Consider the following 15,103-nt stretch of genomic DNA (forward strand, 5'->3'; position numbering starts at 1 on the left):
GGAGATGACTAAATATGAGACAAGTTAAATAGCAATTAAAAATGGGTAGGTATCAAATAAATAATAATAACACCATGTTATAGTAAAATAAGACCAGGTCTTATATTAATGTTTGCTCCAAAAGACGCCTTAAAGCTGATTGTCCAGCTAGGTCTTATTTTCGGGGAGACACGGTAAAGACACTAATGCAGGTGATACTATATAATTAAGGCAAAACTGAACATCCGTTCATGGATAACGACCATGGCTTCCATTTACTAATCCTTTACTGTGTGTCAGGCATTGTTCTAAGCATGGATGAATTCATTCAATCCCCCCAACAAGCTCATAAGGCAACTAATATTAAACCACACAACCCCAAGGAACAGGAAGGTTAAACAACATGTCCCCTAAGAACTGCCAATGTTAGAATTCAAACCCACTCAGTCTGGCCGTCCTATCTACTAACAGACAGTTGTTGCTCTAATTATCTAGTAGATGAGCAAATAAAACATGAGGGCATTATGTTTTCTGCTTACACAGCTGAATAAAAAAGGGGTTTTTTTTGGTGGTTGTTTTTGGTTTGGGTTTTTTGGAATTCCATCTCTATGTTACCAAATCAGATGGTCACAAAGAACTGTAGCCTTCATTTTAAAGACAAGTAAACAAATAGTGACTTTTTCCCCCAAATCCATGTCTGTGAGGCACTGAACCAGTACATTCCTTCTTGTTTGTCTACTGCAATATTACTTTGTGGCATGGAAAAGTTTTTTTCAAACTATATTAAAAAGAAGGAAAACTGATTACTAATGGACAACAATAGAGTAAAATACCCCATGAGGCACAATTATGACATAATGAGGCCTTTGTTAAAATGACTATCAGTGCATATGTAGCTAGTCGAGTTATTCTTCAAAGCAGTCCCTTTAGATGGAATACACTTATTCCAGCAACACTGTCACTATTCCAAGTACTCCTCCAATTCTTCTTTTGAAACTGCCTTTAGAGTTTAAAGCCACACAAGATACCATCTCATGCATTTTACCATATCTCAATTTTTAAATGAAAAACGATGTTTCCCATAGCATGAATGCCCACTCTCTCTATTTAATAGATGGGCCTCAAAATGATTTTGGCCTAAAACCAAAAGCGAAGTCCTCACTCAAAGATTTGACACCATTGAGGGTATTTTTTTTTAAATGGTGACATGGTCTCTTAAGGCAATTCCAAAGACGAGTTCCAAACATGAGCTGGCTACTTTTGATTTGGAGCTTCCTGTCCCTTCTCTTCGTGGGCTAGAAGTAATAAAGCAGCAAGTGAGGTTTTCAAATGTTGCCTAAGGTCTCCCAATTGTTGAAAATGCTAGGTAGGTTTGATACATCTTAATTAGTCCTAATTTAGAAGAGCAGGTTGACAGCAAAGGTTCACAGTGATCAGCGGCAGAACTAGTAGTCGGCCCAATAGGCAGTTTGCCATAGTAGTTAGAGGAGTGCCCAAAGGGAATCTCCAAAGCCTGGCTTCATTAAAAGCCTTGGAAATTCAGAAAGAGAAAGACTCACAGTGACCCAGAGTATGGAAAATGGTTATCTTCCTACCAGGGGCAGTTTCGTATTATTTCCGCCATAAATACAAGTGGCCACCCATCCCTGCTACAGAATTAGGTGAAAGAACCGAATGAACGACTGTGCGTGTGCACACGTGCGCGTGCACGCTCCCGTGTGCATGCGCCCACACACGCACCTCTAGAACTTGGCACTGTTAGCAGGGAGGAAGTTTTCACAGATGTGGAAGAAATGAAATCTAAAAGGCGGAAATAAAAAAAGCGAGGAGGAAAAAAGGCAAGGAGATGAACAGAAAGCAAAACTAGTGTCAAAAGAATGGCAAAGAAAGGCAAGATGAAGAAATTCCAGTACTATAACAAAGACACGTATGAATCCGACACAATTTGCATGGCTTTTGAAGGAGGAATATATGTAGCTCCACAGAAGAATAAAAAGAATTCCCAACAGGGCTACTCATGAGGTATACTATCTTCCTGAAGATGTTATCTGAGACATGGCTTCTACAAACAAAATTCAACATCTAATCATGATTTAAAACAATAACAACAACTCTCAGCAAACTAGGAATAGTCAAGGGCACCTATGAAAAACCTATAGGTAACATCGGATTTAATGGTTAAAGTTGGAATGCTTTCACACTAAGTGCAGAAACAACACAACGTTGGTGCTCTTATTGCTTGCAGTCAATATCTTTCAGAGATCCTAGCAAGTTTAATAAGGCAAGAAAGAAAAACAAAAGGTGTAACATATTGGAAGGAAGAAGTCAAACTGTATTTGTGGATGGCATGAGCATGCATGTAAAAAATCCTAAGACTATTACAGAAAACCATTAGAACTAGTAAGTTAATTTAGTAAGGTTGCATGATACCCAAGGTCAACATAAGGATGAATTGTATTTACACTGTTAGCAATGAACAAATGGACATTAAAGTATAAAAATATCGTTTGCATAACATAAAAATGAAATAGAGATACATTTAACAAAATGCGTATAAGATCCACACACTGAAAACTATAAAACACTGCTGAGAGAAATTAAAGAAGTCGCAAACACATGGAAATATGTATCATGCTCAAGAATCAGAAGACTTAATATTGGTATGATGTCAATCTATAGATTCAATGCAATCCCTACCAAATCCAACTGGGCTTTGTCACAGAAACTGACAAGATGATTCTGAAATTTATATGGAAAGACAAAGGACCAAGAATAGCCAAAATAATCTTGAAAGAAAAAGAACAAAGTTGGAGTACTTCCACTACCCAATTTCCAGACTTCCTATAATGGCTCCGTAATTAAGACAGTGTGGTACCGGCATAAAGATAGGCATGCAGATGAATGCAACAGAATAGAGTCCAGAATTAGGCTATGTTTTGGAGGTCCTAGCAACGATCAATTGATTTTCAACAAAGATACTGAGGAGACTCAATGGGAAAAGGTTCGTCTTTTCCACAAATGATGCTGGAACAATTTAATATTCATATGGAAAAATAAGTGAATCTTGACCCTTCACACAATGCACAAAAATAACTTGAAATGAAGCACAGACATACTAGCTTTATATTTCTGCATGACAAACTCAATAGCTAAACACAACACGCATTAATGATCTCACAGTTTCCGTGGGTCGTGGGTCAGAAGTCTGAGCACCACTTAGCTGGATGCTCTGTCCAGCTCTCACAAGGCTGTAAACTCAAAGGAAGGGGATTACACAGGGTACGAGCACTGAGGGATGCAAATCAGGGGGGCCAACCTAGGGTCTGTCTGCCATGACAGAGCTAAACACAAGAGCTAAAACTGCGAAAGTCCTAGAGGGAGACATAGGGGGAAATCTTTGTGAACTTAGGTTAGGCAAAAATTTCTTAGAGTACAAAAAGCATAAACCATAAGAGGAAAAAAATAATAAATTAGATTTTTATCAAAATGAAAACCTTTGCTCTTTCAAAGGCACACTTAAGAAAATGAAAGGGTAAGCCACAGTTTGGGAGAAAGTAGTTACAAATCACATATCTGATAAAGGTATGCAAAATAGATAAAGACTTTGTATAATAATAATAAGACAGACGATCCAATAAGAAACAGGCAAAAGATTTGAGCAGACACTTTACCAAAGAAGATACATGAATGGCCAATAAGCCCATGAAGACATACTCACCATCATTAGTCATTAGGAATACGCAAATTAAAACCACAATGTGCTACCATTACACACCCACTGGAATGGCTGCAATTTAACAAGACAGACAATACCAATGGTCTCACTTATATGTGGAATCTAAAGAACAGAATAAATGAGTAAACAAAACAGAAACAGACTCAGAGATACAGAGAAAAAACTGCTGGTTGCTAGATGGGAGGGGGTTTGGGGGGCAGGGGAGAAAGTGAAGGGATTAGAAAGTACAAACTGGCAGTCACAAAACAGTCACGGGGATGTGAAATACAGTATGGGGAATATAATCTAATGTTGTAAAGACTATGTAGGGTGTCAGCTGGGTACTGGACTTATTGGGGAAAACTTCATAGTTTATGTAGATGCCTGACCCCTGTGCTATACACCTGAAGCTGATGTAGAATAATACTGAATGTCAACTATAATTTAATATATGTATATAGTCACAGGATGTAAAGTACAGCATAGGGAATATAGTCAACGGTACTGTAACAGCTATATACGATGTCAGAGCAGTAGCAGAATTGGGGCGGTTATCACTTTGTGAGGGGTGTAAACGTCTAACCAGTATGTTGTTTTATACACTTGAAATTAATATAAAAACTAAAATTAAAATAACAATAAATGAAATTATGCTTTGAATAATAAGGGAAACAATCTAGTTCACCAAAAAAAAAAAGAAAGAAAAAAAAAAAAGACAATACCGTGTCAGTGAGGATACGGCCCACGCAGAACTCTTATACTTTACTTACTTTGCCAGTGGGAATACAAAATGGCACGGCCTCTTTGGAAAAATAGTTTGACATTTCTCGTAAAGTTAAACATATACTAAGCATATGGCCCAGCAATACCTAAATATTTACACAAGACAAATGAAAACACGAGTCCACATAAAGACCTGTAACCAAATGTTCACAGCAGCTCTATTCATACTGGCCAAAAACCAAAAAGAATTAACTCAACCGTTCCTCGACGTGGACAAGTTCTATTACAGCCACACTACAGAATACTACTCAGCAACAGAAAGTCACCAACTGCTGATGTATGAGACAATGTGGATGGATACAAAACGCATTCTGCTAAGGAAAAGAAGAAAACCACAAAATACTATATAAACCTACCCTCAGTACATTTCAAAGAACTACAAGTATTCAGACCACATGCTTTGACCATAATGCAATTAAGTTAGAGATCAGTTTTTAAAATAGCTAGAAAATGTAAATTTAAATTTAAAAATAGACTTCTAAATGACTGACATGAGACTAAACGACTAACAGGAGAATTAAATAATTACAATGGACATGAGGACATACTACAACTAAGCAATAATAAAAATACTATGTTTTGAAACATCCAAACAGCAGAATAAATCCAAAGACAGAAAGAAGGAAGGAGAAAATGAAGAGTGATTATTTCCAGGATATATTTTAAGTGAAAAAAGCAAGAGGCTAAATAGTGTATGTAGTGTGTGGGTTTTTGTTGTGTTTTTCTGTTTGTTTTTTGGTGTAAGAAAAAGGAGAAATGTAAATGTGTGTATACGTGCTCAAATTTGCAAAAGAAACAGAAGACTGAACTAAAAATGAATAATATCGTGGGGGGAGGGGACAGCACACTTGGCAGGAGACAAGGCTGAAAGTAAGGCTTCTCAGAATACACCTCGATATAAATTTGACTTTAAAATCATATGAAGTTTTTACTCACTAAAAGTCAATCAAAACACCTTGAGAACATAATTATCCTCATTCATTTCCACGTATTGACAAACCTCATACTGCAAATCTGTGGTGAGACTCATCAAGAAAAAAACAGAGAAGGCACAAGTGACCAATATTACGATTTAAGAATGAAAAGACAGACGTAACTACAGATATGGCAGATATTTACTGGTAGTTTAAAATCTTCCCACACCAAACACCAGGCCCAGGTGGCTCTAGAGCAAGTTCTACCAAACATTCAAGGAACAGGTAACTCCAATCTTATACAAACTTCCAGAGACCAGAAAAATCCAGTACTCTCAACTCACTTTACAAGACTAGCAAAAACGAGAAAAAGATAGCACAGGAAAGGAAAATTAAAGCCTAAATTCGTTCACACATACAGATGTAAAAATCCTGAAGAAAATATTACCAAACAAATCCATCAGTAAGAAACACATTGGATTCACACCAGCAGTGCAAACCTGGTGAATGCTGCAAAGTTATATTAGAAAATCCCTTCTAATAGTTCATGCATTCACAGGTTTAAAGAGGTGCACAAAAAGTATCTCCGTAAAGGCAGAAAAAGGGGTTGATAAAATTCAACATCTTAAAAAATGTGCACTAGAAGTGAGCCTACACAAAATCTAGAGTAAACATGATCCTTTCTGGTGAAATACAGAAAACATCGCGCCTTTCCAAACACAGATCCTGGGCCCCACCCAAACCTACTGAATCAGACACTCCAGGCTCCCAGCCAGGGAACTCGTTGGTTGGCCCACGCCCTCAGGTGATTCTGCTGGGCTGGCTGCTCAAAGTCAAAGTGTGACTCAAAGCAGCACACCAGCCTCACGGGGGACCGTGCTGCCACTGCGGAGGGTTCTACCGCCCTCACAGACCCAGAGTCCGAAAGTGAATTTCAACAGGAAGTCCAGGTGATTGGCAGGGCCGTCCTGGGCTCCTATCACAGCTGCTCTCCCGCCGGGCCGCATGCGGGAATCACCCAGAGTACTTTCAAAATGTAGATGTCTGATCGCCCCCAGATCAAACAAAATCTGAAGGTCTGTGGGTGGGGTCTGAGGAGCAGATCTTTAAACCTCCCTAGGTGAAGTTAGAGCAGCCAGCGAGGCAAACCACAGGCTTTTCCAGCCCAAGGAAACTTCTATTGAGGAACTCCCGTCCTCGCCAAGGAGCCAGAGAAGGAGGTGGTCCTCGCACTTTTTGAGGATAGCCCCAAGAAAGAAGCTTACATTTCACATGTAGACCAATGGTGACTTCTTAAGATGGCTCACCAAACTGAATCCCAGAAAAGTACTCTCTGGAGCTCGGTGGGGATGCTGTGAGGATGCAAGTGAGGATGCAAATGTATGTCATAGCACTGAGCAAAGGGCTTGGCCCGGATTACACCGACCATTAACCACGTTTACCTGCGGCGGCAGTGCCGCTGCCAGTGAATCTGCTGGCACCACCAGCAAATCAAGGCCAAAATGTATGTCCAAGCTGCGCTGTCCCACGTTGGAGCCACTAGGCCGTGGAGCTCCTGAACTAGTCCAAATTGAGGAGTGCGGTAAATGTAAAGTACATGCCGGATTTCCACAACTTAGTACACACAAAGGGAGCGACAGCTCAGTAATTATTATTCTGATTACATGTTGAAATGATAGTTTGGATATACTGGGTTAAATCAAAATCTATTATTCAAATCGATTTCATCTGCTTCTTCACTTTTTTCTGTAATTAAAGTTTACTGGGGTGACAATGGTTAGTAAAGTTACATAGATTTCAGGTGTACAATTCTGCATTACATCATCTATAAATCCCATTGTGTGTTCACCACCCAGAGTCAGTTCAAATATGTGCTTCCTTACTTTTTAATGGGACTGCTACGAAAACGGATGACACCTGTAGCTCAAACTATGTTTCCAGGGGACAGCACAATCGGCCAGGAAGCCAGGATGTGAACTGCTACTTAGTCCAGCTTTCTGAAACTTTTGCTTACGTACAGATCGTACAGATCACCTCGTGGGCTGATTAAAAGGCAGCTTCTGGCTGTGTCGGTCTGGGGGCGGCCTAAGATTCTGCATTTCTCCTACACTCCCAGGAGCCGAGAAGAAGCATCAGGACACTCTTTATCGAAAAGGAAACACTGTTTGGTGGTACAGAAGTGATGGGAACCTCTGGAGGAATGATCACGTCATCTCAGAGTGGAGAACAATGAAGATAGGAAATGGGCAGCAGGGTTACACTCAGCCTCAACTTTCAAAAATCAGTTATCATGTCTCAAAGTGAGGGCGACAAAGAGCTCCAATTGTCCTCTGTGTGTAATGGTGACAGGGCCTTATACTTACTCTCACAGGTCGGCACCACCGATGTGTGCAAGGGACACTTCGGGACCAGGAAGCTCAAAATGGAATCTTGACTGGGGTTTCTTCTATCCTACCTGCCACATAACCAGTGTCAAAGGCAGTGCCCTCCTGGAGTCTCACCGAAACCCAGCACAAGTCTTCCTTCTCACTGTGACCCATAAATAGACGGACATGTCATGGCCGGGGGTCACTGCTGTGCAGGGACATTTCTTAGTTCAGTGAAACAGCTCGGGCCCATTGCAGCCCTGCTGGAATGAACCGTGACAGCACAGCCCATTCTGTTCCGTCCCCACCTACACCGTCTCAGGGCCATAAAGCCACTTAAAAGTGAGAGGATATCGCAAGCACCATGACCTGATGCCAAGAATCCCCCTCAGGACCCACTTCTGCCTCCAGCGCTCCCCTGAAGGGGAGCACAGGACACCCTGATACCGCAGTCCATTGCACTGTAAGAGACTCTGGGAAAGTGTTTCCTTCTCACAGAAAGCTCAAGGACGTGATAGCAACATGTTAACGATGATGACAACCTAAAGAAAGGCTATCTCTCTGTTGTCAAGGTCTGCAGGCCAGGAAGTCCAAGCCGCATGAGTTACAAACAAGTCACTTTTCTTTTTACTTTCAATTATTACCCTTCAACTTCCCATAGCCCTTCCCGCCCCCAACATACCCACAAGCAAAGCAAAAAAGAAAAACGAACCTAAACACAAACTGCTCACGACAATAGCCTAAAACTCCAGAAGCTGGGAAGAAAAGGGTGGGAAAGCAATGTGTGAGACCTCTCCCAGCACTGGACTCAAAGAACTTTCTTATTCATTTGCTAATTGCCCGTGGAAAGAAAGGCTAAGCATGAGCTCAGTTGTTTCATCTTGCAGTCAGGGAATATGATCCCAGACAGACAAAACAATTCGTTGAAATGAACACATCCAAACAAGTTCTAAATGATCCCCCCTTGTCCAGTTCAAGTCAGAGAATGTTTCCTAAGTGTTTACGGCATGAGGAAGGCCATGTTAGGTTTCACCTGCCCAGAACAACGTCTCCAACCTCAGTCGTCTTTATTACAAACTTGAAAGATGAACAAAATTAATACTGAAGTACGCAGGTATCACAGAGTTGAGCAACACAATACCAAACGAATATACACGTAAGTACACGAAATTTCCAGGAACTACATATGGAATCATTTCAAGATATGGAGAAACAAATTCAAATAACACGAAAAGAGCACTCGTTGCATGCCCTGTTCAGACAAGCAAGACAAGGTGGACCTGGAGAACAATCAAGTCCCTGGCTTTCTTCTTGTCCCAGACCCAGGAGTGCGAGCATCTAGTCTAACATGGACGGAGCAACTCGGCAGGGCCTCAAGCTGCACTGAGGAGCTCAGGGAAGGTGTTGATTCGAAATAAGGCGAGACTTTCATTCTGAGGCCCTGCAGAAAAAGGCAGGCAATATTCCCTGACAGAGGCCTTGCTCACCTTTTGACTATTGGCTATAGAGTGCTATCATTTTAGGAATAAAGAACATAGAAGCTTGGAAGGTGTACCAGTGGCTTCAGGTTCATTTGAGAGAGGCAAACAAACGCTTGCATATCTCAATGCTGACAGAAGAGGGAGAGCGAGAAGGCAGAGGCTCCACAGACAGCTACAGGGGAGATGGGCCAAGAACAGGAAGGACACTGCCCTCTAATACCAGTTCTCCAAATAGTGATGGCTTATGTAACACATGAGTGCAGTAATAATAATACCACATAGTCTTCAAAGAGTACTGAGGCGCACTGGACTCTCTGAAGAGCTCTCGGAGTTTGGTAGGGCAGGTTTTCTTAGCTCTGTCGTACAAATGGAAGACTCACCAGCAGTGAAGTGAAATGACTTGTCCCATGTCATAGAGTTAAGAAGAGGCAGAACTAGGACTTGAACCTGGCTTCTGAAATCCAAATTCAGGAAGCTTTCTACTTCACACAGACACAAGGCTCTTTCCCACTCCTGTTCCTCAGGTAGAAACAGAAAGAAAGCACTAGCACAGGATGCCAATTTTCTAAAGAGAAGCTTGTCACATTCTTCAAAACAAAAAAAGATGAAACGGTCCTGGTGCTCCTATGGAAAAATGCATTGTAAACATTTAAATGCATTTTTAAAATGCATTGTAAACATGAAAAACCAGCCTCCAACTACCGGGCGGCAACTGGATCTCATCGGACGGACTCCAGCTGGGTCTCCTGGTACCTCTCGCTCTCAAAGCAGAGGAACTGGAAGAAGCCCTCTCTTGCTCTATTCTTGTTTGTAGAAACAAACAAAATATGGCCTCAAGTAATTTAAAGTCGAAACAGTAAAAGGAACTTAACACTGCAAGAACTGTGAACACTGCTACCAGCATCACCTGAAACTAAAAGCTCGAGTCAATAATGAAATGAAGAGAAATGTCCAGAAAATCAGGTTTACTAGATTCCCAAAAGTTTATTAGAACACGCCTGGAATCATTTTTTTTTTTTAAAGAATGGAGTTCCGTGTAGTTCAAGTTCAACTTTTCTTTAGTGTCTGCTATGTTAAGATGCTATTCTAAGCACTTAACAGGGAGTATCACTCAGTGCTGCCAACAACACTCTGAGGAAGGTACTATGATTATTTCCATTTTACAGATAAGGAAACTGAGGCACAGGGGCAAGTAACTCGCCTAAAATCACACAGGTAATATTAGAGCCAGGATTCAAATCCGGAGTCAACAGCTTCTAGGCAAATGACAGCCCCTGCCCACCGCCATCTGCCAAAAAGGAATAATGAACTGAGAAACCAGAAAATAAAGAAAGCAGAACTTCAAAGAGGTCAAAAACAGGGAAGGGAAATTACTAAAGAATAATGAAAACAACCTCTTATTTATTCTTTTATAACATTTTTAAAAACTTTAGAAATAACAACAATCTCTGGCCTTTGAAATCCTTTGGCGACCAGTTCAAAATGTCACCTATTAAGTTTTGAAGAGGCGCTAGCTTTTCTCCTTATTTTGAAGCCTTCAATAAGAGCAAGAACCACATGTTCTTTCAGTGTGTTTAAAAGTAACTACACTTTGTTAATCCTCCTTTCACTTTGGAACAAAGAATACTGGAGTATTTTATGTAACTTGAACCATTTTTCAGAACCTGTACAATGAAAGCATTTGCTTTGAAGCCAATGAACACACAGCATATGAGAGAACTGAAAAGGCACTAAATAGATAAACTTTCATAGTAAGCTATCCTTAATGCCATTTTATTGGCACTCTTGTTCTTAAGTTGAGTGCTTCTTTCCTCTAGCGCTACAGGCATACCTCATTTTGTTGTGCTTCCCTTTATCATGCCTCACAGATGCTGTATTTGTTTACAAATTGAAGGCAAGACCCTCCACCAGCAAAAAGATGACGACTCGCTTTATTGCGATACTCACTTTATTGCGGTGGTCCGGAACTGAACCCACAATTTCTCCGAGGTATGCCTGTAATTTCAAAATGAACTTGTTTCTTTACAAACCACACAATATGAAGATTGACAAGCATATCATATAGTAGGTTCCCAGTACAAACCAGTGTGCAGGAAAAGAAATCCTCATGTAAGATAGCCTGAGGCCAGCAGACACTGGCATGGAATCAACAAGCCATACGGACCACAGCAGTCTTCTGTAGCTAGAGTGAGGTAACTACTCAGATAGCAAGGGACTCGAAGACCACCACTCTAGGTGTTTGAAACTACTCACTGTTTCCATGTAAGGGGGGAAAATCCAAGTAAAAATGAGGCTGTGATGAACCTATCCTCCAAAAGGCAATGGCTGGAGAAATGATGGACTCCATAGAATCTCTTTCAGACAGATTTACTTTGCGATCTATTTGCTGTCATGGAGCAGCAGTTGATAGTCTAAAACTAGCCATTCAAAGTAATGCCCAAGTCACTCTCATTCATGCCAGCCTGTTTTATTGTCATCAGAGAGTTCCAGAGCTCTATTTTTCATCATACTGCTCATCTCCACTAGAATATACAGCAGTGTGTGTGTGTGTGTGTGTGTGTGTGTAATTGTCTGCTTCCCCACACATTAGCTCTGTAAGGCTGGGACCTCATCAGTGGTGCTGTCTGCCATCTTCCCAGTGTGTGGGACACTGTGGGAAGACCATGGACATTCTGGGTTGAACAAATGAATGAAACCACTGGCAACTTGATAAATGTGTTAGAACTTTAAGGGAAGGAGACCAATCCTCCTTTAATAACTGTACTGGAATCTAACAGCCCCAATGAATGTTCTCCACTTTCAAGCACCTCAGGAGGCTGCTATACCCTGGCAGCACCAATGGTTTGAATCTACTCCATGGTATGAAATCTCTCAAGGGTAGATTTGGTTTTATGAAATAGCCAAAAGTCATTCAGAGTCAAATTTGGTGATCAAGTGGTCATGCCTACGACCTAATGGTGGTATGTGGGCTGCAAGTAAAATGTGTCTATAAATTAACAGGCCTGATTCTTATTTATAAGGCTGGTAAACTGGTTTTGAAGGAAATTCAAAACAGTATGAACTATAGCAAAATCGCTGGCTCAGTCTCAAGACTCTAAGGTGGATACTTTACAAGGAACAAAAACTGGGCTGTGATTTTAAAAAAAAAAGTACCCAGGCTAGACAGCCACCAAGATATCCCCTAGAGACCTGGCTTATGATATTAGCCTTGCCATGAAGTTGCCAGGAAGCCTGGGTCACATTCGTTATCTTCTCTGGGCCTTGGTTTCCCCATCTGAGAAACAAATGAACTCTATGAACTTCAAGGTCCCAATCAATTCTAATATGCCATGAGTCCATCCTTGTGAAGGTTTAGTATGTTTCAAAGCCAGTTACAATCCACTTCGCCTCATACTTTGTATGCGTCTAAAAAGCCCATAATGCAATTTTTGCAGCAGATTCATTTCATCTTTGCTTAGGCAAAAACTAAAATTAGTTTTCACTTCCTGAGTGCAGCAAAAGACAGTTAAGGGAGGCAACTCGGCAAAGGGCGCTTGCTCGTGCCTGTGCATACTTCCGACTGCGTATCAGGGAACTAACCGTTCCCTTTCAGATCTTCCCTCAACTGTTGCAAAAACAGTTAAACCTCCCGTGTGAGACACAGAAACACTGGCCGAGAACGCCGATCGATCGAGGCTTTGCGGCCAATGACGGGCTGCAGCCGCTCGACAGGACCCACAGGGGATGCGGCGGGCACACACCCCGCGCGGAGAGCCAGGGCAATGACCAGCCAAGGCGCGTCTCCGGGGAGGCAGGGCGGTCGCCCGGCGCGCTCGCCGCCCCGGGACCGGGAAGTAAAGTCAGGGCAGCGGCCGTGACGCCCCCTCCCCCCACTCCCCGGCCCCACAGCCCCGATTCCAGACCCGACCTTCGCCTGCCGCGGGCCCGGGACCTTGGGCGAGGAGAACCGGGAAGCCGGAGGCACCTGCCTGCTGTTCCCCGGCCTCAGCCCTGGCCGGCAGGGACAGCCAAGACGCTCGGGCGAACTCACCCACCCCCGAGGGTGCTGCGAGGCCCCGCGGGACCCGCCCGCCCAGGGGGGTTCCAACTTCCTCGTCCCGGCCCCCCCACCACGGATCCCCGCAGAGTCCGGCTGGGAGCCAGGACAGCCGCAAGCGCGCACCCACCTTGGGCTCCGGGCGCCACCGCCGTTGCCAGGCTGCTCGGCTCCCGGGCCCCGCTCCGCCCCCTCCAGAGCCCGCCCCCTGCTGCCTCCCCGCCCCTGGCCACCGCCCGCCGCCCTCCTCCGCACGTTGGTTGGCGAGGGTGCGTCACGTGACAGGGGCTGGGGCGGGCTGAGGGCGCCAGGGAGCCTGGGGAGCCAGTCTCGGGGGCGGGGCTCTTCGCCCGGGAGGCTGCTGGGAAACCCTTTGAAGGTTCTGGCTCGTGGAGGCCGCTGGGAGTTGTAGTTCTAAATGTGGTGCCGGGAATGGGCAGGGCCAAGATGCTAGAGGGACCCACCCCTGTAAGGGAAGTTGGAGTAGGCTCACAGAAGAGGCCGCTGGGAAGCGTAGTCCTAGTACTCTTGGCTGTGTTTCACTGTTTTTCTCCAAAAAGGGGAAACCGAGAGGGAAAACTTCCCTAGATAAAACTTTAGCGATGTTACTAAATTTAGCTAATATTGGGTACATACGGTTGGCTGCGTGAAGTTGAGATACAATAAGGGAAAAAGAAATTTCACTGACTGATACAGAATTTGCATTTCACAAACCCAGCTAACAGCTGACGCATTCTTCATGCTGTGCCAGCACCTTTACAAGAACTCTCTTGAGACTTAGTGAAAGGAAACATTTCAGGACAGAGTTCCTTCCACTTTTTGAAGTTTGGAGCAGGCGACCATTAATACAGTAAAAAGAAAGGGAAAGAAAAAAGAGAAAGAAGGAAGACAATTTCAGAAGACAATTCAGTATGTAATTAAAAAAAAATACTCGGGCACAGAAGAATATGTGTAATATTTCTTGTGCCGCACGATAATTACACATAAGCAGTTCTGGTAAGTGATGATAAATAGGACTGCTTTAACATGACCTTTTCCCTCTTATATCTGTTAGTACTCTAGCATCTTAAAGCAGCTCTTTTACATGATACCAATATATGTATGTGTGAGTGTGTGTATAATCCTATATCATTATACACACACACACAATATTAACTCTGTGGAAGAATACAGACTTCTTAAATGGGTAACAGGACCTTCAGACTCCAACCCCACCTTCTCTTTAGCCAGTTCTAACGCGTCTCTTCTCTCCCCTCACCCCAGCTTCTGGTCTAGTCACAAGGAGCTTGTTTCTACTCTCTGGATGCACCAGGTTCTTTCCTCCCTCCAACCCTTCACACATGTTGTTCCTTTGTCCTGGATTGGCCAAAGTGGCCAGAGTGGCTTAGAAAGTGGCAGAATAGCACATGCTCCTAGGACAGATAGAATTAGAAGCTGTCCCCAGAGCCCTTCTCATAGTATCTTTGTCATCATTTGTTTACTTGTGTGCCACACCAACTCCCCTCCCCAGGCTGTGAACTTCCTTAATCACATTCACATTGGTACTTGATTTGAAAGAGTGTTCAGTAAGAGCTTCTTGATTGCGTACGTTGCATGCCAGAAAGTCTCCCTGGTGGGCTACTGCATAAGTGGATCCCCACCTCTCTGAGTCTTGGAGGAGAGGGAGAGAAGAAAATGTGGGTGGGTGGAGGGAGGGCAGCAGCTGGGTGGGAGAACCTGCACATGGTAGGCACTGTGTTCAAGGATGAGGCTGAAGCCCTTTGCTCCATGGGGGTGGAATTGGGGGGAGCAGGGACACTTCTCATCCCAAGGCTGCAGTTACTGGAGAA

The 15,103-nt window shown here is 43.2% G+C and overlaps 1 protein-coding gene across 7 annotated transcripts in view; it reads right to left on the reverse strand.

Annotated features, from left to right (window-relative positions):
* Nucleotides 1-13,480, reverse strand: part of MTM1 (myotubularin 1) — a 94,228-nt gene extending 80,748 nt beyond the window's left edge. For 2 of the 7 annotated variants that reach the window (XM_033111174.1, XM_033111161.1), the window contains exon 1: nucleotides 13,405-13,478. Coding sequence is in view for 1 of the 7 variants with exons in the window: in XM_033111182.1 (XP_032967073.1) it covers nucleotides 9,619-9,652 (34 nt within the window). In the remaining 6 variants the exon portion in view is untranslated. Of the gene's footprint in view, nucleotides 1-9,618; nucleotides 9,659-11,185; nucleotides 11,234-13,145; nucleotides 13,159-13,404 lie in introns of those variants that run through there. The other 5 variants (XM_033111166.1, XM_033111196.1, XM_033111189.1 and 2 more) reach the window with 5 other exon arrangements.
* Between the last annotated feature and the right edge of the window lie 1,623 nt (nucleotides 13,481-15,103).

Source organism: Rhinolophus ferrumequinum, chromosome X, assembly GCF_004115265.2.
Source record: "Rhinolophus ferrumequinum isolate MPI-CBG mRhiFer1 chromosome X, mRhiFer1_v1.p, whole genome shotgun sequence".
NCBI classification, from domain to species: Eukaryota; Metazoa; Chordata; class Mammalia; order Chiroptera; family Rhinolophidae; genus Rhinolophus; species Rhinolophus ferrumequinum.